Source organism: Felis catus, chromosome D2 (assembly GCF_018350175.1).
Source record: "Felis catus isolate Fca126 chromosome D2, F.catus_Fca126_mat1.0, whole genome shotgun sequence".
Classification (NCBI taxonomy): Eukaryota; Metazoa; Chordata; class Mammalia; order Carnivora; family Felidae; genus Felis; species Felis catus.
The window spans coordinates 54952003-54975893 of NC_058378.1; the positions used below are offsets into that span (position 1 = coordinate 54952003).

General features: G+C 42.9%; 1 protein-coding gene across 5 annotated transcripts in view; it reads right to left on the bottom strand.

The window, feature by feature from the left end:
• ALDH18A1 (aldehyde dehydrogenase 18 family member A1) overlaps positions 1-23891 on the bottom strand; it is a 42259-nt gene that overhangs the window by 4090 nt on the left and 14278 nt on the right. For 3 of the 5 annotated variants that reach the window (XM_006938031.5, XM_019813599.3, XM_006938032.5), the window contains exons 4-16: positions 22633-22782; positions 22438-22542; positions 18658-18816; positions 18154-18244; positions 13991-14115; positions 12440-12584; positions 11746-11819; positions 10501-10594; positions 7873-8093; positions 4910-5047; positions 2863-3058; positions 2636-2757; positions 428-614 (exon numbers count right to left, since the gene is read on the bottom strand). In XM_006938031.5, the coding sequence (XP_006938093.2) occupies positions 428-614; positions 2636-2757; positions 2863-3058; positions 4910-5047; positions 7873-8093; positions 10501-10594; positions 11746-11819; positions 12440-12584; positions 13991-14115; positions 18154-18244; positions 18658-18816; positions 22438-22542; positions 22633-22782 (1807 nt within the window). The remainder of the gene's footprint in view (positions 1-427; positions 615-2635; positions 2758-2862; positions 3059-4909; positions 5048-7872; positions 8094-10500; positions 10595-11745; positions 11820-12439; positions 12585-13990; positions 14116-18153; positions 18245-18657; positions 18817-22437; positions 22543-22632; positions 22783-23891) is intronic. The other 2 variants (XM_019813600.3, XM_006938034.5) reach the window with 1 other exon arrangement.

Below are 23891 nucleotides of genomic sequence, written 5' to 3' on the forward strand. Positions count from 1 at the left end.
GTGCCTGACACCTACGTGTATCTCTCAGTACTTATCTGTGGAGTGAATGAGTGTGGTGAGCTGCTTCTGCCATTAACCTCCCGAGCCTAGGTTTCCTCAGCTGTAAATGGGTTTATTCCCATAACCTGGAAAGACTGCTGTAGAAGTTCAAAGGTAACACCTGTGACACAGAGGGAGTCCTCTTCAGAGTGGAGCTAACCATCTCTTCCCCACCTCCTCCCCTGGGGCTGCTGTGACAATATAATGTGGCAGATGTGAGAGCACGCAGCAGACCCGTGAATCCAACCAACGCCAGGTATTATCATTAGTGTATTCAGACTATGCTTTCCTGCAGCCAGAAGGGCTGAGAGGTGCTGGACCCCACGGAGACCAAAGCAGAAAAAGCAGGTGCTGCACACTTGAAGCATGTGTACACACGCACACTGACCATTCTCCGTGATGATGACATCTGTGTGTGAGCTGCCATACTTGTGGATGTGGTCGATGGCCTCCTGGACGCTGTCCACCACTTCAATGCACAATTCCAGGTCCCCATACTCAGTTCGGAGGGACTTAACTTCGGAGGGGCTGAAGGTCAGATAGGAGGCGAACTTGGGGCCCGCGTGAATTTTCACCTGGAACAGAGGAAGTCGAGGGGTAACAATATAAACCCAAGAGCAGTCAGTCAGTTCACTCTTCTTCGTCTAGAATCAAACAGCCAGATGAGCCTGCAGGGGAGGAGCCCATGGCTGCTGTGGCCTGGACAACTAAACCAGCCTTCCACTTCCTTTTAGGAGCCGCCCACCACCCTCCAGGATGCTCTGCTTTCGAAAATGCTGACTGGCCACTTGCCAGCAATGGGCCTTCAGTAAAACTGGAGCAGGGATTTAAGCAGGAAGCCTTTGAATGTTAAGAATGTGCAAGGCATTTAACAGGCTACTGACATAAGCCTTGACTGCTGGCATCTTACTAAAATGAACACTTGGCTATAAAAATCCCATTCCCTGCATACGGGACACGTAGTCTTGGGACTCACATGGAAAGGAGGAGATGGCCTGTATATATTTCTACTCCCTTCTCTCTGGATAAGTCCTAAGTGTGCTTCAGAGGAAAAGAGCACTTGGTAACCAACCGCCTCAAACCATGGTTACCTGTCAGATTTCCAACTTTGTCAGTCAGGCCCCAGCTCTAGGCTCAGCTCAGCACCATCCTGCTCCTGGCTGGAGGAATTTAAGAACTGGAGGCTGGTCACTGAAGGCCCCAGTCATAAGTCTGATCCCACTTAGGCTTCACTCTCTGAGACCTCCCATGGCTTGGTTCTTTGGGACCAAGCTTTTGCCTTTGCTCAAGTTACAACAAGCAGAGCATGTCCTGTTCTTGTTGCTCCTGAGGCCCTTCTACCTGCAACCCCACTTTCTCCGGGCCTAGGGTCCAACCACCTTCTTTGTGGACAGGAAACCCATCCCTGAGCCCTCACTCTGGGCAAGTCACCCTGCTGGTTTACCTCCCGCAACACAAAGATGAGGTACACACATTGACTGACGTTGATCTGAGGAATTTCAAGGCAATCTTGACTTGAACGACTAAGAATATCATAGGTTTGTGTCTGAATCGGGACTGGAGGGGTTTATTCCCGGCTAAAGGAGAGTTTCCTCCTGTCTAGTCCAGCCCAGTCCAGTGTAGTGTTTGGCATACATAGGTGCCAGTAATGTCAAGTAAGGCTCCAAACATGAGTGATCACGTGATCTGACCCCATTTTAATTTGTGGTGTATTTTCATTTTCAAAACAATCCTTTCAGGTTCTCACAGGGACCATGTCCATTTACAAGCTGACTAGAGCCTTCTTTTCCAGCTAAAGGATGAAAGGGAAGTGACACACACTCAGGGTCAAAGCAACCAAGGCCAGCAGCCACTTTATCCAGATACTGTGTTTATTTACATAATTCTGAAAGGGTGCCATGGCATCAGATATTAAAGCTTACAATGTGTTCTGCCAGAAAGCTTAAGACTATCCATTTTTGCCTGGAGAGCATCTTTTTTTTTTTTTTTTTTTTTTGTGCAATTAGGAATTTAAGATGGAACATACACTTGTGTGAAACTTACTGGCACTGGTTTTTATAACCTCAATGGAATGGTAATAAAATATTCCAGAGAGAACATCATACAAATTGTGGACTCCCAAATACCACTGTATTAAGTACGTTCATATTGGTTAATTGAAGGCCCTAGTGGCAAGGTGGACACATATAAATTTCTGGTTTGAAAACTTTTCTGCGCAATCTTTTCAAACCAAATCCAACAGAAACGCGTGTTCAGAAACATAAACTTTAAACTATGCCGCCTGAATAAATGGTTCCAGAAACAGTCCTTTTAGTGGGCTGCCATGTGATCTGTCTTATCTTTGACCTCTCTTAGCACTTACCACATTCCACTTTGTAATACAGCTATGTGAGCATGGGTTTCTTCTGTGCTAGACTGTGAGAAGGCAGGGATAGGTTTTACTCCTCTCTGTGTACTTAGCATAGAACTCCGTACACAGCAGATGCTCAAAAGTATTGCTTCTTAAATTGCCTTAAATGGTAAGGCAGCTACCCACAGGCTTCTAAATCTCAAAATGGAAGACAGGAAGGGACACAGGAGTCCTGTGGACTTGTACCTGTTCCACTCTCAGCATGTCAATGATCTGGTCAAATAATGGTGTTCTCAGCAGATCTCGGTGAATTAACAGAGTCTCCAAAGCATTACAGGCAGCTGGATATTCACATTTAGAGTCTCGGACTGAAAGAAGGAAGACAAATAATTGTTTCTATTAACATGCTCCCAAGTCACAGAGGATCTGCTAAATATTCTGCCTGCACACAGCAGAGGCCCCATCTAGCTCACCCAGTCTGGTGGCTTTATCGACGCTGGCTTCTGAATCCACATACATGTGGCAGATCCCCTCACTGTGTCCCATCACCGGGATCCCCTTAGCAGCTTTCTGGATATCTCTGACCAGCTGGGAAGAGCCACGTGGAATAATCAGATCTATCATTTTATCTAGGCGACAAAGATCTTCCACTTCTTCTCTGGTATTCACCTGATGAGGTAGAGAATAAAAACAGAAAAATGTCATCTGACCTCATGAAATACAAAGTAGCAGCACCCCTTTTACGGATAAAAGTCTGTACAAAAGTCTGTACCTCGGGAGAACTAAATCAGGTGCTGTGAAAACTTATTCCAAAAGTAAGAGTCCTGATATCATCTACCAAATACTTAACCAAACACTACACATTAGGTGCTGTGCTCTGCATTACAAAACAGGAGGACATGTCCCAGCTGTCTAAGAGCTCAGAGTCTAGCAGGAAAGATACGACTAGGACACAACGCACTGCAACTCAGGGCATTTAATTTTCAAAATGGTACCAAGGTACCAAGTGCTACCTCTGGAAGTCAGAGGAGCTACAGATTATGGTTGGCCTGGAGGATCACAACGGAGGTGCTGCCCTGTGGCTTCTCCAACCACAGCCTTCAGGACCGGCTGGGTCTTGCTAAGGAGTCCTGCTTCTCCACGGGTGCCGCTGACAAGCTCTCCCCTGGGGTGAAGCCCTGGTTTCAGGACACTGAGATGATGATGGCCTTTTCTCTTCCTCTTGATTTTTAATTCACCCATATGGTCATGTTATTTACAGGAGAAACACAAATACATACGCATGAGAATGTTTGTAACAATTTTATTCTGCATAACCCAAAACTGGAAACAACCCAAAAGTTAGCCAACAAAAGAAAGGATAACTGCAGTATACACACATACATGGAATACCACATGGTGATAAAAAGAGAAAACTACTGCTGGATGTAACAATATGGATGGTTCTCACAGACACAAAGATACACAAAAGAAACATAACACGGAAGAGTGTATTTTGTATGATTCCATTTATAATGAAGTTCAAAAATAAGCGAAAGGTGAATGTGAAAGAAGTAAATAAGGGGCTACTTGGTGGTGGGGGGGCATACTGATCAGGAAGGGCACAAGGGAGCCTTCTGGGGTGCTAGAAGTGTTCCACAGTTGGATATGGCTGGTGGCTACGTATGTGTGTACGGGGATATTTGGATAAAGTCACAGAGTTTTTCAGGTAAGATTTGTATACTTTACTGTATGGATGTTATACATCAATAAGAAGAGCGGTGGGGGTGGGAGGAAACCTGTCTGATTAAGGTAGGATGTGGTAGAGCTGGGATCTGAATCCCTAAAATCTGTGCCCTTTCCACCCCCTGTGGTGCCATAAAAAAAACAAAAAACAAAAAAACCTAATTCCTATTAGGGGGCACGTAATGCAGTGGGTTTATAGACACTGCCCCAGCAACCAGCAGAATCCTGGAATGTCAGAGTAAGTAGGCCTTGATGGAGAAAGAGAAGGATCTGGAATTAGCCCAGGTTCAAATGTAAACTTTACAACAGACTGCGTGATTTTAGGTGAGTTACTTTCACCACTGAGCCTGTTTTTCCCCCTCGTTCTGATGGCACATTCCTGTTATGGGTTATGCGAAGACTGAATGAGACAACGGACGGAAACTGCCTTGCCCACAGCAAGTTTTCAGTAAGCTGTACCTACTACTGTCTAGTTCAAAAACTCCACTTGATGACTGAGGAGAGTGAGACAGTGGTTAAAATAATGAGCATAATAAAAATAATGATAATAGCATGACCTCATTCTTACATGCTGCACGATGGTTTATGACAAACTTTCATAAAATCTGTCTCATCTGACTTGCCCTAAATCACTAAGCCACTGAAGACCCATGTGGACCAGGAAGCCCCTGTTCCGGTCAAGCTTGCCTATAAAAATGGCTTGGCCTTACGTGACCTAAGTAAGCTTTGCTTCAAACACCCAAACGCCAAACTCAACCCCTCTGGGTCTGATGTGGCTCATTCCCAGGGACCTACCAGCTGTATGGCCTCCTTGACTCCATGGATTGAGAGGGCCTCTTGGGCCAAAAGATGAAGAATCCGGTTGCTGTGTGTGGCCTCCTTCCCTCCTTTGAGTAATAAGCCATTACCACTTGCTATAGCCAAGGCTGCCACCTGCAGATCAAAGGGGAGAGAGCAGTGAACCAAAGAGAAAACGCAGTAATAATAACAGCATTCACCGAGCACTTTATATACTATAGTGATTTTTATATAATATAGTAACAGTGTTTGCTGAGCACTTTTATAAGGCCTGTCATTAGGCCCTTATAAGGCCTAATCTGTTCAAACTTCATGATATCCCAGTGAATTAAATACTTGTTTTATCTCCTGCTTTACAGATAAGGACACTGAAGCCCAGAGAAGTTGGTGACTCCCCAAAGTCTCATAGCTTATAACCGGCAGGGCCAGAAGTCTTGACTCCAGAGCCAAAGCACCCAATCTCAGGAACTAAACTATACAGCTTCCTTAGCACCATTAGCAAAGTAACCTAAGTGGCCAGCGTCACATGGCCCCCTCCCCACTTGGGCCCTGGTGGAGGACAGGGAGCTTAGCTGCCTCTGGCTGAGGCTGGGTGGCCTCTCTGGCCACATCTTCCTCTGGCCCTGTAACTATTCTGAGAGCTCTAAATGTTGGTGCTGAGAACCTGGAGCAGACTAGAGACCCGTCAGACCCTGGACAAGCTGTGGTGGAGATTTCTGGGAAAGGAGCACAAGCAGGGAGCACAGGGTGAGCACAGGAGCCTGAAATGCTTTGCGGTGAATACTCCCTGACATGACCTAAAACCAGCTTGTTCACCAAGGACTCCCATACCACGGGATCTGTCCTCAGCCCCTGGCTGGTGCTGGCACACTGCCCCCTCTGGGCACACACCTGTTTGCAGAAATACTCCAGTGAAAAAGCAGGCCACCCAGGAGGAGGGTTAGTTACCCTCTTAAAGCAGAGTTAATGACTCTGACCTGATTATCTAAGGCCTAAAGCTTAACTTTTTTTTTAAAGTTTATATATTTATTTTGAGAGAGAGAGAGAGAGAGAGGGAAAGCACGCATGCACTCACACGTGGGGGAAAGGCAGAAAGAGAGGGAAAGACAGAATCCCAAGCAGGTTCTGCACTGTCAGCATGGAGCCCAATGTGGGGCTCGAACTCATGAACTGCGAGATCATGACCTGAGGCGAAACCAAGAGTCTAGGATGCTTAACTGACAGAGCCACCCAGGAGTCCCCTGAAGTTTAACTTTCTGAATGTTCTTGGGATGAATGAAAATCTTCCCATTTTTATAATGTAATAAAAGGAACTTTACTAAAAAACCTTGCCTGAGCATGTTAATCTCAATTAGTAGCTCTTAATCCTTTATTGGTTTTGTTGCTCATGGACCCCTTATAAAAAGTAATGTAAATCTTCTCTATATAAATGCACTAGCACACAGAACTGCATACAATTTTTTACAATTCATGGATTCTGTGATGCCATCCAGAGTTAAGATCCCAGGTGAGGAACATGAGCTGTAGTTGGCTAGAGAAGAAACCTTTCTTTTTTTTTTTTTTTTTTTTAATTTTTTTTTTAATTTTTTTTTTCAACGTTTATTTATTTTTGGGACAGAGAGAGATAGAGCATGAATGGGGGAGGGGCAGAGAGAGAGGGAGACACAGAATCGGAAACAGGCTCCAGGCTCTGAGCCATCAGCCCAGAGCCCGACACGGGGCTCGAACTCCCAGACCGTGAGATCGTGACCTGGCTGAAGTCGGACGCCTAACCGACTGCGCCACCCAGGCGCCCCGAGAAGAAACCTTTCTCCACGTGAAGTATCCGTTAGTATGGATGAAAGGCAGCAAAAAAACATCACGTACTCATTCCTACTAGCAGATTCGGGTTCTACAGTTTTCACTTGGTATTTCTGCAAACAGGTGTGTGGCCAGAGGGGGCAGTGTGCCAGCACCCACCAGGGGCTGAAGACAGACCCCGTGGTATGGGGTGAACAATCTGGTTTTAGGTCATGTCAGGGAATATTTACCACAAAGCATTTCAGGCTCCTGTGCTCACCCTGTGCCCTATGGCAAAGAGGTGCTGTTTTTGTTTTGTTTTTCTTTAGATATTTATTTGTTTATTTTAAGTAGGCTCCATGCCCAACATGGGGCTTGAACCCACAACCCCGAGATCAAGAGCTGCACACTCTACTGACTGAGCTGGCCAGGCACCCCTGTTTTATGTTTTTAAATAGATATTCTCTTTGAGATTTTGAGGCTAGTGAAAAGAAAAAGCTGGTATCATCCTACTGGTCAGTCTGATGGGAAAATTATCCCCAAATTTTAAAGTGTTTAGGGTAACCAGTGGGACAACCCTCTAATGCCACCCTGTATCAAGGCATGGCTTCTTGGAAAAAATCTTTTCAACACATGATTTCTCAACATTGGCCTGTAATATGTCAAATTCCTTAAAGAGGGTTGCATTCTAGTTTTCATTAACTACTGGAAGTTCTTCTTCCTGAGAGATTTACCTACAGGAGGCCATCTATGACATGAGAACAAAGGGGTGTTTTTCACATGGGTAAAACCAGCTACAAGATGAATGACCTTGCAGTAAGCTAGCAGGGGTTCTGTGGTCAGGGAACACAGTGTCCCAGTGAGTGAAGACATACAGAAATGTGCTCCTGCACTGTGCTAGGGAAGATGCATCTGTTATAAGTGTGACAGGAATAGTAACTTCTATAAGCTTCAGTTTCTTCAACTGTAAAATGGACATATGAATACCTACTTTAGAATCACTGGAAGAATCAATAACATAAATTACTTTAAGAACCACCTGAGAAGTCTCAAAAACTTATCTCTGGGGGAGAAAAAAAGATAAGAACTTCTCACCAAACAAAGAAAAAAAGAAAACCATCTTTGGAAGATTTTGGGTCCTGAAAATATATTCTTTCCCTACCCCAATGGCAGGCACATACCTGGGGTAGACAGTCTGGGCGAGACTCAAAGATGACCAGCAGGACTCCAATTGGGACAGTCACTTGTTCTAGCTCCAAGTTTTTGGCAATTCGGGTTCGACGCAAAACACGCCCCACGCTGTCCTGTGAGGAGGCTGCGATCTGCCGTAGACCGATGGCCAGGCTGTTCAATTTAGATGTGGAGAGGCTCAAACGTTTCAGCAGAGGAGCTGCGAGTCTCCCTGAAGAGGTGTGAGGAACACATGATAAAGGAGTGGCTCTGGACAGGCTGCAGCTGCTTTACCGAACACACGGCACTGTGTTAGGAACAGACACGAATTTAGCGGGTCTTGAGAAGACAACGACATGCCACTTAGTTTTTCTAGGGGGCTTTTGGCAGTATATTTCACACGTAAAGGTATGTACACCAATACCCTCTGTGCCAGCAAATTCAATTCCAGAAATTTGTCATTCGCATGAGCAAACTTGCATGTAATGAGGATACTTGTCACAGTATTTATATAATAAAATCAAATTCTGCTTAAACATTTAGACGATGAACTACCAGGCAGTTATTACAAATATCTATATGTACTGACATGGAAAGCTGTCCAGGATATAGTTTTTGAAGAAGATAAACTACAAAAGAGCATGTATGATAATATCCTATTTATCAAATATTGCATATATGCATGTGGAGATGTCTGGAAGCCATCAAGAACAGTGATGATCTCTTTCTGCATTATTTTAATTTTTTATAACGATTGCTTATTTTTATAATCAGAAGCAATAAAGATGTTTCCTTTTGAAATAAAAACTTAAATAGAATTATAGTAAGTTCACTTTTTTCTTCTTTTTTTAAGTAGGCTTCATGGCCAGTGCAAAGCCCAACACGGGGCTTAAACTCATGACCCTGAGATCAAGACATGAGCTGAGATTAAGAGTTGGATGCTTAACCAACGGAGCCACCAAGGTGCTCCTAATAATGGTAAGTTCATATTCAGAATTTTCTTTAAATTTAAATACAACTGTTTGCATGGTGTGATTCTCTCTGCACACACACACATATTCATATATACACATGTATATGTACCAGGGAAAATCGTGTGGAATCACATATCACAAATCATTACTATGGTTAATGCTGAAATGAGATGATGAAAAATTTCTTTCTTTTTTATAGTCACACCCACTAAGATAAAATAATACAAAGTTTTCTACTTAGGAAAGGAGGAACCTACCTTATATTAAGAAAAAAGCTGAATCATCATTTTACCAACCAATTATATCAACCCGTTTTCTTCACTTTTCCCTATGTGTTAATATCAAGTTTCAAACACAGTGCATGTTAAATGTTACATTCTAGTTTTCCACCTCACAATGCATATTTGCTTTCCATGTTGCCAAAACTGTTGTAATTACTACTACATACTCCACTGAGTTGATAGCTTAACACATTTAACCAGACCTATGTTGTTAAACACTGAGGTTGTTTCTAATTTTCAGTGTGATAAATAACCCTGCTCCAAGAATCTTTACATACAGAGCAGTTTTCTCTTCTTGAAATAGTTTCTTATGATAAATTTCCTGAAAAGGGCTTAGCAAGTCAAAGGGGACCACCACGCTCACGTATAGCCAGGACTTTGTTCGTAAGCCATTGTGCGTCCTTATGAATTTCCAGAGAGAACTGAGGTCAGAAGTCAGACTTCTGCCAATAACTGTGTGACCTTGAGCAACAGCTTTAACCTCAGTGGGTCTTAATTCTTTTACTTTATTTTTTTAAAAAGAAAAATTTTTTTTTTTAACGTTTATTTATTTTTGAGACAGAGAGAGACACAGCATGAACGGGGGAGGGGCAGAGAGGGAGGGAGACACAGAATCGGAAGCAGGCTCCAGGCTCTGAGCCATCAGCCCAGAGCCCGACGAGGGGCTTGAACTCGAGGACTGCGAGATCGTGACCTGAGCTGAAGTCGGATGCCTAACCAACTGAGCCACCCAGGCGCCCTTAATTCTTTTACTTTAAAGAACTGTATAAGATTATCATCAAAGATTTCTTCACACAGAAAGGCCTTACTTAGTAGGTGTTGGCTGCTATTAGTGAAATGTCTAAAATAGTCCTCAGTATTTTTCTTTTTTGTCCTGAAACTGCCATAGTATCTATGGCTCATGACCTGTGGGTACAGAAAAAGCTCCTTTGGAGGGCTGTACTAGAGTATCTGGGAAAGGAGCTGGAGATTGTATACATAATTTGAATACTAGCAAGCTGCCTTTAATAAAAATGATGCATAATATAAAATTTCTTCTATAACAATCTTTTTTTTTTTTTTACATTCCTAAAAGTTTTTATTTATTTATTAAGAGAGAGAGAGAGAGAAAGAGCATGAGGAGGGGAGGGGCAGAGAAAGAGTAAGAGAGAGAATCCGTAGCAGGCTCCACACAGCGCAGAGCTTGATGTGGGGCTCAAACCCACGAACCATGAGATCATGACCTGAGCTAAAGACAGATGCTTAGCCAACTGAGTCACCCAGGTGCCCCATATAACAATCTTGTCTTTAGGCAGACTACACTGTAAGAATTATTAGTAAAACAAAGAACAAAAACCAAAACCAAACGCTTCATAACACTGACTCCAAATCACGTGGTCCTTACCCTCTGCCTCCTCCAAGTCTTTCTTGTTGGCTAACAGGATCTCATCACGCTGGTCCGTCAACAGATCAGCCAGATGATGGATAATCTCTGCTCTCTAGGAAGAAAGGTAAAACAAACAAGCAAATACATTAATCCGAGAAGAACCCATACCATTAAACCTACTCCTCTGAATGAGCCAGGCCTTGCTCCTAAATCCAAAGTCATCATCGACTGAAATCTCCTTACATCCTATCAACCATTACACACCTCAGCTCCCCTCATTTTTTCCTTCCTCTCTCACTACTAATCACCTTCTACTTCTTGTATTTCTTCCTCTTTTACCATTCCTGATTATTATGATTAGCAGACCACGGCGCAGTAGTGGGGAAAAGGCACAATGAATTATACAATCAGTCCCCAAACCCAAGATGGGGGCTAGCATTTTGAATTGGCATGATACATACATCTCTGCATACTCAGTTTCACTGGCTATATAATTTATTAAGTAAATTTTGACAATTACTTATTTTGACAATTTTGACAATTACTTATTTAATGAATTCACTCAAAGGGGAAAACCCAGTCCTGGATGCTTGAAGGGACCTCAATCCTTACCCACCTAGGTTAAAAAGTGTGGCAAATCAGTGTGATCACTGAAGAAGCCAAGGGAAGTGGTTTAGAGAGACAGACTAAGCTCTTCCTTTGCTTTCCTTTCTCTACTTGTAGTTATTTAAAATTTTCTTTTTTCTCAGGCCTAAGTGTTCCCTAGAAAAAATCTAAACACAACATCCTTAACAACACAGGCTTTGAGAAGCCAATCCCCAGCTTCCGTGACTGCCTTGTTTCCAGACCTGCAGTGTCTGCCACTTCACTGTGGGCAGGCCTCTGACTAGAGGGCAGGCTCTGGAGCTTCCATCTAATGGGTAAGTCAGGGGACTCAGATGTGTTAGAATAAGCAGTTTTCCTACATTTCCATGTCCAGTATGTGGCAGGCTTAGGAAACCTCCTTGGTCTCACCATGTTCATGATGTTTTTGATCAAAACATAGTGATAAAAAGCTACCTTAGGCCACAGACTACAAAAGACAAAAGGGAAAATAAAATTTAGAGAGAGAAAAGGCAGAACAAATCTGAATCTCACTTGTAACTAGAATAACTCTGTGGGGACAAGAGGAATGGAGGGGGACATGGCAGCCTTGACTGTGCACTAAGCCTCACAGCATGACTCAGTCTGAAAACCAACCGAACTATTGGCTAAGGTTATTACCTGCTCAGGTTCCAAAGTGGCCAACATCCTTCCTCCTGCTCGAGCCATTTCTCCCTGCTGTTCAACGGTAGGACCTGTAAGAATATTTGCAAACATCAGATCATGGACAGCAACCCAGCACGTGCACAGACTCATAACGTGCACGAAATGAATGCTCAGTGTCTTGGTGTGCTTGCTTCCTAGAGGTCACTCAGACAAATAAAATGGCAAAAGAATACACTAGATTAACTCGGGCATAAACACAAGAAACTTGTCTATATTTCCGGGGTAAGTTACATCTCGTAGAGTTCTTTTCAATTCCACTTTAGCTTATATTCTCTAATGTGTTTGCATTTCTGAATGTAGGTTATATGGCAATATCTTTGCGAACAATTGAGAGTACATACCATGTCTTACTGTCTTAAGTGTCTTTGCATTTCTAGGCCTCTAGCATAGGCCTAGCAAATGTTTCTTAAGAGAATGGATGCTCATATTCTTTAACATAGTGGTTTTAGAGAGAATGGGAAGCCTAGTTGGGCAGGTTCGCTAAACTTTACAAAAGCAAAGCAAAGTCCAATTTTGCAAAGAGTGTCTGAAACAACACCGTACTTCAGAATATCAACACGTCAATTTTGTGATCTCTACTCCTAGAGGAGAGCTCAATCTTCGGTCTCATTTAGGCCATGGTGTGACTACTCAATGAGGAACTACTTACCTGCAGGCTTTACTTCAGAAAAGAAGGTGCCAACTTTCTTTCCCTCCACAATGTCTGTGATGACATGTCCAGACACCTTTGGGTGGGTTCCGTTGGCAATAACCACAGAAGTGCCACCTTGCAAAGCCCAGAGGGCCGCTTTCACCTAATAGGTTAGATCCCAAATAACATTCAGACTTTTGCAGGGTCTAGTCATCCATACTTTAAACTCGCAAAAAGAGAATACAATGTGATAGTGAGCAATTGAAGTATATGCAGGAATGTTTTGAACAACTCAGAAGCTCTGAAAACACACTCAGCCCTTGCTCTCTCTCTCTCCAGCCCAACTCTGGTACGTGCTAAAGATGAGCCAATCTGCCTTTTGTGCTCAGTGTTCAAAGACTCTCTAGTACTAGGACTCACAACTTCTACATTTGACTTACTGTGCCTCGACATAGTGTCCAGCCTGGTGTTTAACCAGAATCTGATCCTGAGTTCTTTTAACTTTTGTAGATCTCTTTTGTAGTTCTTTGCCATTCCTACAATTGATGCTGTATCTTAAGAGTATTACTTTTTAGAACAATTAATGGGAGAGAAAAATTTTTGGAAGATTTCGTAAGAAATAGTTGAGCGGGGGGCACCTGGCTGGCTTCCTCAATAGAGCATGTGACTCTTGATCTCAGGGTTGTGAATTCGAGCCCCATGTTGGGTGTAAAGATTACTTAAAAAAAATAAAAAATCTTGGGGTCCCTGGGTGGCTCAGTCCATTAAGCACCTGACTTATGATCTCAGCTCAGGTCATGATCTCATAGTTTGTGAGTTCCAAGCCCTGCATCAGGCTTTCTGCACTGACAGTGCGGAGCCTGCTTGGGATGCTCTCTCTCCCTTCTCTCTGCCACTACCCCACTCACACTCTCAGTCTCAAAATAAATAAACTTAAAAAAAATTTAAGAAAATCTTTAAAGTAGGGGGTGCCTGGGTGGCTCAGTCAGCTAAGCGTCCAACTTTGGCTCAGGTCATGATCCCACAGCTCGTGGGTTGAAGCCCCACGTTGGGCTCTGTGCTGACAGCTCAGAGCCTGGAGTCTGCTTCAGATTCTATGTCTCCCTCCCTCTCTGCCCCTCCCCTACTCGTGCTGTCACTCTCTCAGAATAAACTTAAAAAAAAATTATATATATATAGAGGGAGAGGGAGAGAGGGAGCCTGCCCTTGACGACTTTATAACATGAACACACTATGTAATATTAATGAAGAGAATACATATACAGACATGACAAAATATAGGTACACAATATGCATTATACCTGTATTTAGACATGTGCACATTTAAGTGTGTATGTGCCTAGTATTTTAGCCATTAGCCCCCAAACAATCACAAAAGTCAAAAGGGTAGGGGCACCTGGCTGGCTCAGTCGGAGAAGTGTGCAGCTTTTGATCTGAGGGTCGTGGGTTCTACCCCATGTTGGGTGTAGAGATTACTTAAATAAGTAAAACTTAAAAAAAAATCAAAAAGGGTAAAATATTGTTTGGTTTTTTTAGCTGTTACAGGCAGTAACAGTATCAGACCCTTACCTTGGCTTCCATGCCACCCATGCCTACTCTTGACTTGGTTCCAAAGGTCACAGACTGCTGATCTCCGGGATAAAATATATCAATGAGCTTTGCATCATCTGACCCTGGGGGGCTGTCAAAGAGACCTAAAAAGTAGACAGGAGTTGGCAGTATTGCTTTAATGGAAGGCATGCCCCCCAAGACAGACATCCCCCTGGGCACTTGCCAACCACTCTGTATGTGACTGATCCAGATGAAGTCTGTGTTCTACCAGCTCTAACCAGAAAAGAGAACAAGTGATCTGTATAGTCCACCCATGCTGAAAAGCAGCAACAGGACTTTCCATACATACTTTTATATTCTGTTTGCCAGCATCATAGCATGTCCATATCCTTGGTGCAACACTTATCAGCCCTGCCCACTCCACTGTCTACTGGGAAGCTGTCCTCACATCTGCCACTGCTACTTAAGATGCTGAATTAAGGAAGTAACTGAAAAAGATGAGTGGCTACTGCAGAAACAGTGTAGTAGCCATATACTATAATGTAACTATTTCCAAGTGGGATGAAATGCGAGACAGGTTTTCATGAACTCTCACAACATCCTTTGAAACAGTCACTAATTTTAATCCCTGTGTTATGGGGAAGTCATTGTGAAGGTTATGCTGAGTCAGCAGAAGAGCATACAACTCTTGGCATTCAGTCTGGACTTATCACCATAAAGCCTATGTCCCTTTTATAGTTGAGTAGAATAACATAAAATATGAGTTACATGAAATGTTATATGCATACAATCCAAGATTAAAAATCTACACCATTTCACTTGTAAACACAGCCAGCTGGAGCCTTGGAAAGAAAAATGAAGGGCCTGTGAAAATGGAGTCACATCAAGGCCTAAGTACAGGGAGGAACTGCCTGGGGTTGGGGACTGGCTCAAGGACATGTGGGCAGGGATGTTTTTGGTTTAAGTTACTACTTTTCCCATGTGAAAATACAGCCCTCTCTGCTTCATATTCTAAATCTCTAATGCAATACTGCTATATGCATCACCTCCAGGAAAAGGGGAGTCAGAGGAGTGAGGGAATCAGGGTCCGGTATAAAATGCAGCAGTGCTAACCATGGGCAGCAATTACAGGGAGAGAAAAACTACCTCTCCAACCTCTGTCCATTGCAACCCAGCACTCCACGGCTCCTGGACTCAGGGATGGAGTTTTCTCAGAAGGCACTACGATATGAGATCACAGGCTTGGATTCTGACGCTATTTTGGTTTCATACAAAAATAACATGGGCAAGGTTATACAATCCTAAGCCAAAGTTTCTCCAGAGATGCTGAGGAGTGCCTAGAGTTCTAATAGTCTGCCTACTCCTCTTTTTCCCTTATAGCAGCTTCTTTTTTTTTTTTTTTTTTTTTTTTTTTTTTTTTTTAAAGTCAGGATCTGGTTAGGGACATTTTCTCCTCTTTCCTTTTTTTTTTTTATTATTTTATTTTTTGGGGGGACAGAGAGAGACAGAGCATGAACGGGGGAGGGGCAGAGAGAGAGGGAGACACAGAATCGGAAACAGGCTCCAGGCTCTGAGCCATCAGCCCAGAGCCCGACGCGGGGCTTGAACTCACGGACCGCGAGATCGTGACCTGGCTGAAGTCGGACGCTCAACCAACTGCGCCACCCAGGCGCCCCTAGCAGCTTCTTAAAGCCACCAAGAGCATATTCAAAATTCTATCATTGTGCTAAAAATCAACATTCAATGGATAACTAATTAAGAGTTAATAGTACAAGCCTGTTTTTTGTACATTCATGTACATTTGCACACAAATGTGGATAGCAGCATTAGTTATAAATGCTCACATGTCTATCAACTGATGAATGGGTAAATAAAATGTGGTGTATCTACATGGTGGAATATTGTTTGGCAATAACAAGAAAGTACTGACATATGCTATCAACACTGATGACCAATTTTGGTGTTCAAGGCTACATTAAAAATGTTTACTAGAGGGGCACCTGGCTGGCTCAGTCGGAAGAGCACGTGACTCTTGATCTCAGGGTCATGAGTTCGAGCCCTTGTTCAGTGCAGAGACTACTTAAAAAAAAAAGTTTACTAGACTCTAGTTGAAATTGGGCTTTATGTATTAATCTCTCAAACTCATGTCTTTTACCTTGCAAAGCAGTATAGAAGAGAGGAAGAGTGTAGATTTTTAAACTGAACAGATTTAGTTGTGAAACCAGCCTCTGGTACTATGTGAATCTGGATACACTATTTAACTGGTGTGAATGTAATTTTTAATTTCTTCATCTGAGTAAGCTAAGCTACCTGCTTTGCAGGATTGCTATAAGGATTCAATAAATTGACATTTATAAAGCACCTAACACAGTATTTAAGCATAGTAGAAATTCAATATAAATCTGTTGAGGGGCGCCTGGATGGCTCAGTCAGTTGGGCGTCCGACTTCAGCTCAGGTCATGATCTCATGGTCCGTGGGTTCGAACCCTGCATTGGGCTCTGTGCTGTCAACTCAGAGCCTGGAGCTTGCTTCGGATTCTGTGTCTCCCTCTCTCTCTGCCCCTCCCCCACTCATGCTCTGTCTCTATCAAAAAATGAATAAACGTTAAAAAAAAATTTTTTTTTTTAAAATGTGTTGATTAACTGAAAAGCATTCATCTCCAGAGTGGCTCACTCTTACCCCAACTTAGCTGTTCCTGTCCTGAGATTTCAAATTTACAGTGGATAAACATGGTACCAAGATTTCTTATAGGTAAAAATACTGACATGCAAGTATGATATATCGAACTTCCCACATGGGCAGAAGACAGATCAACCCATCTATATCTGCCTCTGCTTCCGCTAGGCAGGCCCCCGCCCTTAATCTTGCACCACTAGAGTGTAAACTGGAAAACAAGTCCTGCCAAAGAAACCTGCCTTGGGTATGGGTTGGAAACTAAATAGGTTTTCCTGATCTCCTGGGAATGTAATGGTGGACTTTTGGGATCCTGTAGATTTGGCCTATTTCAGACACAGCTACCATATTCCTTATGGGTCAAAATGTAAAATGGACATAGCTTAGGAAAGTGAGCATAGTGAATGGAGAGTCAAACTGGAGCCAAGAGGGACCCTTCTCTGAGGAAGGGGACAGCAGAGAAAAACAGATTAACACATGAGACCACAGTGGCCCCATAGCTTGGAATTCTGCAGTGGCTCCCATTTAACGTGTCTCATGATTTATGTTACAAACTGAAAGTGATCAAAACCACAATGAAATAGCATTTCACACCCACTAGGATGGCTATAATGAAAAGGCAGATTATAAGGGTAAGTGTTGGCAAGGATCTGGAGAGACTAGAGCCCTCATATGGAGCTGGCAGGAATGTAAAATGATGCAGCTGCTTTGGAAACCAGTCTGGCACTTCTTCAAAAGGCTAAACACATACAGAATTACCAAATGATCAATTCTGCTCCTAGGTAAACAAAAAACATGTTCACACAAAAATGTGTACATGAATGTTCACAGCAGCATAATGTCTATCAACCGATGAATGGGTAAATACAACGTGGTGCATATACACAATGGAGTATTCTTTGAGAAGAAAAAGAAAAGGAATACTGACAGATGCTGTAACATCGACGAACCTTGAAAACATTATGCTAAGTGAAGAAAACCAGTCACCAAGGATCACATACTGACGATTCCACTAATGTAAAATGTCCAGGATAGGCAAATCCACAGAGACAGAAAGTAGATGAGAGGCTGCCTAGGGCTGGAGAATTTGGGGGGAAGTGAGGAGTGATCACTGATGGGTATGGGGTGATATAATCTGGTGACAAAAATGTTCTAAACCTATTGTTAGGGTTGAGCCACTGTATGAATACACTAAAAATCAATGAACTAAGTCTTAAATAGGTGAACTATTGGTTTACTATGGTATGTGAATTATACCTGTATAAAGCTGTTCTAAAAAAACAAAAGTGCCTGGAAATGACAACATTTCAGCATTCAAACTGCATCTCCCAGACTCCCCCACCTTCTTTGAGCCATAAAAACCCTCTGTCAGACCATATGGCTCAGAAAATAAGGGTCTATATTTTTAAAAAATCAGAAGGACTCAAACAAAGACAGGAATTCATGTGCTCACGCATTTAGTATTTAAAACAAAAGTTGGATAAAAGGAAAAGGCATTACTTTGTACCTTCTACATCTGAAAGAACAATCAAGAGGTCAGTTTTCATTTCCACAGCCAGACGGGCAGCCAGGCTATCATTATCTTTAACACTAATAACCTGGAATGCAGGTAAAAAGTCATTAAGTGAGTGAACTACGCAGTTCAAAAAGACATTCACAGAAGCACTCTGCTAAGTTCTGGCAGGCAAAGTTAATGATAGAATGCACAGATGACAGCTCTTGTAGGCCCCCTCTGTCTGCAAAACACTGCGCCTCCTGGCCACCCCACTTCCAAACATGCACCTGGCACACACAAGCCACGCTCATAGCACCATCTGAAATCACTACTGCACCTCACCCTGTTGAATGAGACCCCCTGACTTCAGAAGAGCTTATGTAGCCCCCGCTCCACGAGGCCAGCTTCTCTCTCAATCCTTCCATCTTGTTTATGCCAAACTTCCAGTGTTAGTACATGCAGCATAGCGTGGCGTTAGTCTCCAGCATGCTCAACCCTTAGGAATATTTTACCCACATTTACCCCCTGGAGATCACTATTGGGCTCAGCTGGGGGCACGACAGCATCATTTGTGTTGACAATGGGAACGATGTTCATTCGGAGGAGCTCATGAAGTGTCCCATTAAGGTTCCGGCGCTTCTGCTCATCATGGAAATCCAAGTTGGTCACCAAAATCTGAAAGTAATTAAATGCATCCAGAAATGCAGGAAGGAGGAAAATTACGAACTTCCTAGCAGCAACATACAAAAAATGCTAACAGGAGAGGAGTTAAACTCTAGATTTCTGGATCCCATACACATCGGAATGGAGCACACATCTTTGGATGCTCATCCAATTCTTTTAGAGATGGGAAAAATTAATCACTTGGGATATTAAAGGATGCTCAAGACTTCTTGTAAAAGTACTTCGATTCTCAGAGAGCTACTAAATCTTTTCCATTTACAGGATTAAGAAAATTAACCTATAAGGGGCACCTGGGTGGCTCAAGTCGGTTAAGCATCTGACTTCAGCTCAGGTCATGATCTCATGGTTTGTGAGTTCGAACCCCACATGGGGCTCTGTGCTGACAGCTCAGAGCCTGGAGCCTGCTTTGGATTCTATGTCTCCCTCTCTCTCTCTGCCCCACTCCTGCTTGTACTCTGTCTCTCTCTGTCTATCAAAAATGAATAAACATTAAAAACAAATTAAAAAAAAATTAACCTGTGAACTTTATGGGGCACCTGGGAAGCTCAGTTAAGCATCTGACTCTTGATTTCAGCTCAGGTCACGATGTCATCATGGTTTGTGAGTTTGACTCCCACATCGGACTTTGTGCTGCCAGCGTGGAGCCCGCTTGGGATTCTCTTGCTAGCCCTCTCTGCCTCTCCCCTGCTTGCACATGTGCATACTCTCTCTCAAAATAAATAAATAAACATTATAATTAATGTATGAATTCTAGAGAGATACACTTTGGGGGAAGTGATTAATTGCTAAAATATCTCTGTATCTAGCATCTGATTCAGGGGCTGGCCACAGAAGGCACTGAAATATTTGGTGAGTGAGTCAAAGAATGGTTTGCTCTGTTCGGAGAAGTGTATGAGACAAAATGGAACAGGCCTGTGTGGCCACTGTTGCTCGGCAACTGACCACTGGTGCCGTTAACACAGACTGTGTTTGAGCCTGTGGGATTGGTTGGAGAGATTTATAGAGGTGAGTCTTCAGTCACAAACTGAAAGAAGAGCTGGATGTAACTTAGTTCAGCACAGGGGATGAGCATAAGGTGCTCAAAGGTACAGTGGCGAGCTGGGTATGGGGGTGGGCAGACAGCTCTGCTTCCTTGCTTACCTCAGAGTATTAGGCAATAGTTAGCAGGAGAGAAGGTAACTGAGAACAACAGCAAGAAACTAATGGCAATAAGCCCTGAAACTCATAAATCAATGTTTCAATGAAATCCTTCAAATGTTTAAGGAAGAAGGGTTCTTGCAGGTTGAAGAAGGAAAGGCTGCAGGCAGACTGTCAAGAGGTAAGGTACCCAAACAGTAACAGTGGGAATGGTTAAGCCCTGAGCTAGGGTCTGGCTATGGGAACTGAGAAGATAACAGCAGCCTTAATGACATATAAAATGTAGGTGAGGAAGATAAAATGGTAACATGACTAAAGGAAATAATTCACTCACTCAAAATTTGTTCAGTACTTTAGAAATGTCAGGCCCTTCATGAGCTGCTGAGCTAGAGAATAAAACTGTTGACGGTTTGGGGAAAGTGGAATGGGGCACATCTTTTGTAAGAATAGATCATGAACTCCTTTTCAGGAAAGTCCAGTCCTGCAGGAAAAACAGGACTGGGTCAAACAGAACATACAGATTCTAGCCATGCAGGTGAAAGGTCAAATGATAAAGTAAATGTGTGTAGGAGAGGCAAATAGGAGGTATAAAAGTCCAGTGAAAATACTTGTTGCTCAAATAGTTTAACAAAAAAGGGATAGAAGACAAGAGCCCTAAAGAGAGAAAAGTATGTCTGTGGAGAAGGGCAGTCTGTTAAGATGCACATTAATTCCATTTCTATGAAGAAAAAATAAGCTGCTGTACTTAAGTCTTTAACGTGACAAACAACTTAGTGGAGATTTCCAAAAGCCACTGATAATGGTCTTTACAACAGGATTACTAAAGACAACAAGAAACCATAGGAGAAAGTACAAAGGGCAAAGATTTCTTGCAGTAAGATCCCCAGGGAAGGCAAACATGTGACAGAGAAGGGCCCATGGATGGATGCCTGCTGGAATGGAGGGGACAGAACTCTTCCACATCAATGTTAATGGAAGCCATGGCTGACATGCGGTGACTTTTAAAGCTACTTTCATTACAACAAACCAAAACACCTGAAAAACCATCATACATGGGAAAAAACAAAAGCACAGATCTTAGACCTAAGTTTCCTCATCTGGCCCCAGGCACTTATAAAAAACATTAAAGACTGAAACTGTCATTGGATTGTGGAAAAGAGAGCTGACAATAATGGGTGACAGAAATGAAGATTTCTATTGTATTCATACTAACAGGAAAAAAAAAAATCTAAGACAGTGGGGTCCTCAGCTATAGGCAACAGGTGGACAAGTCCATGACTTTGTTTCAGCTCACTTCACTCAAGGACATTCTGGCACAATACCACAACATCACTGTGGATAACACTGTGAAGATTATGGAGAAAGAGAAGAGCAGCAGGAAATGAAAGAGCAAAACCTGAGAGGATATATACATATAACATCACCTATGTCAAACAACATCTGTGTAAATGTGGGATCAGAGGCAGCAAAGGTGTCTGAAGATAATAACTTGGGGAGTTCAATTTTTTCAGTTGTTTTGTGAAGTGACTATTAGCTGCTTTGTAACATTTACATGTTTCTGGTGTGTAGTTGTATCGATGATTAAAAATACAATTGAAAAAGTACAATGTGGAAAGAAGGCTCTAGAACATTTGGAGCAACCACTAAAAATGTAGAAGTTCCATAAGGACTGGAAACATGGTTGATTTGTTCACCACAGTATCCCCAATGCCTAGCATACTTCTTGGTACACTGTAAGTGCTCAACAAATATTTGCTGAATGAATGAAAACCCACCAAAAGCATCTTTCTTTCCTTCAATGCTTATTAGAAATTTATTGTAGAAGGCAACCAGGTGCAAAGAGAGGCAAGCCACCTGAAGTCAAAGAAGCCCATGAAATAAAGACATCTAACTTTTCTGTCTTCAGGAAAAGTATAAGCACTTAGAGTAGTAGCTAGAAGAATTATCAGTATAGGGGCACCTGGGTAGCTCAGTCGGTTAGGCATCTTACTTCAGTTCAGGTCATGATCTTGTGGTTAGGGAGTTTGAGTCCCATGATGGGCTCTGTGCTGACAGCTCGGAGCCTGGAGCCTGCTTCCGATTGATTCTGTCTCCCTCTCTCTCTGCCCTTCCCCTGCTCACTCTCTCTCAAAAATGAATAAAAAACATTAAAAAAAAGAATTATTAGTACCATAACAAGTACTAATAATTACTGAGAATGACACTACATTAAATGCTTTCCATGTGATTTTCTCATTGACTTTTTCCAAAAACCCTCTCAAGTAGGCACTGATATTATCTTCTTTTTTCATATGAGGAGACTGAAGCACAAAAAAGTTAGACCAAAAGACTTTCTCCAGGTTTCCCAACTAACAAGTGATGGAGTTAAGACTGTATCTTGGCAGTCTGGTTCTAGAGCCCCCCACTCATCACCCTCTTGCTCCACGGCAATCACTCTCACGGGCCCCACACCTCTCTAAAAGGTGAGTCTCTCACCTGGGCGGCACAGATGCTGTACTGGGTAAACATGGCCTCATACAAGGCCATCAGCCCACTCTGTCCGGCGGCTGCACAGGCTCGTGCTTCTAAGACTGGAATTGCCTGTAACACACAAATAGATATGGTGTGACTGGGAGTGAGGGAAGGAGGCCTGCGGACCCCTGTTACAGGTTGTGGGGAAGCACCACTCACCATCTCTTTCAACTGGTTCTGCCCTGAGTGCAGGGCCTGCCGCACGCTCTGAGACAGAAGGATCTCATGGCGCAAGCGTTGCTTGCCAAAGGCCACGGCTCCACTGGTCACCAGCATCATCTCTCGGCCTTGATTCTGTAGCACTGACACCTGACATCGATGAAGGAAAAGTCACCACAAATCACTGTTATCATCTCCTTCCTCTCTTCAGAGAGGTAGAGTCTACCTTACCGGCACAAGAGACTCAGGTAGGGTAGACAGACAATTGGGTGGATCCCAGATGCTGGCTTATGGACCAGCTGGGCTGGCTGTGGAAGAATCACCCAGGTTGTTTGGTAAAAATACAGATTCCTACATGCTGCCTCAAATCTGATGAGGAGGTAGCAGAGATCAGAAATTTTTAATAAGGAGATTCTGGTGTGCAGGCAGATTTGACATCCACAGAACTTGATGGTATCTGTTGGAATCTATAATGCAGAAGGCCTAGTTGTCCCAGAAAAAGAAGTCTAAGAATTGCAGGGTAAACTTAGCAAATGGCTTCTTAGGTTCTAAGGTATAACCTGGGAGATTGAGGCTCTTTCTGTTGTATGTTGATCCCTATGAGTCCCCTTGGGCTAAAGCAGGGACAGATGCTGACCTTGTCCTGCTTTGTCTACCTAGAACTAGCTGTGGTCACTTTGTTCCCTACTTTGGACAGATCTACATTGAAAGAATCAAAGATTCAAGCTGCAAATAGAGTCCATAATCCTAACATGTCCATTCTTCCTGATGTTTGAGCCCTATAAGCTGGCTCAGAAACTCACAAACACCTGTGATAAACCATGATTATAAAAAATAACTTTTTATAGTAGAAAATTTCATACTTAACCACAGTGGTAAAAACAGTTTTATAAATCCCCATGTACCCATCACCTAGCTCCAACAACTATTTCTCAGGGCAATTTCCCACTCTCTAGTACTGCCTTTACAGGTAGCCTCCCCATTATTTTAATACAAACAAATCCCAGGCCCTAGATATATTATTTCATCTATAAATATTTCAGCAGTACTGTAATTGCTAAAAGACAGGGAATATATATGCATAGCCTCCCCCCCCCCAAAAAAAACCACTGTCACCTAAAACATTTCAATTAACTTTTTAATATAAAAGATCCAAGGGTGCCCGGGTGGCTCAGTCGGTTAAGCGTCCAACTCTTGGTTTTAGCTCAGGTCATGATCTCACAGTTTGTAAGTTTGAGCCCCACATTGTCTGTGCTGAC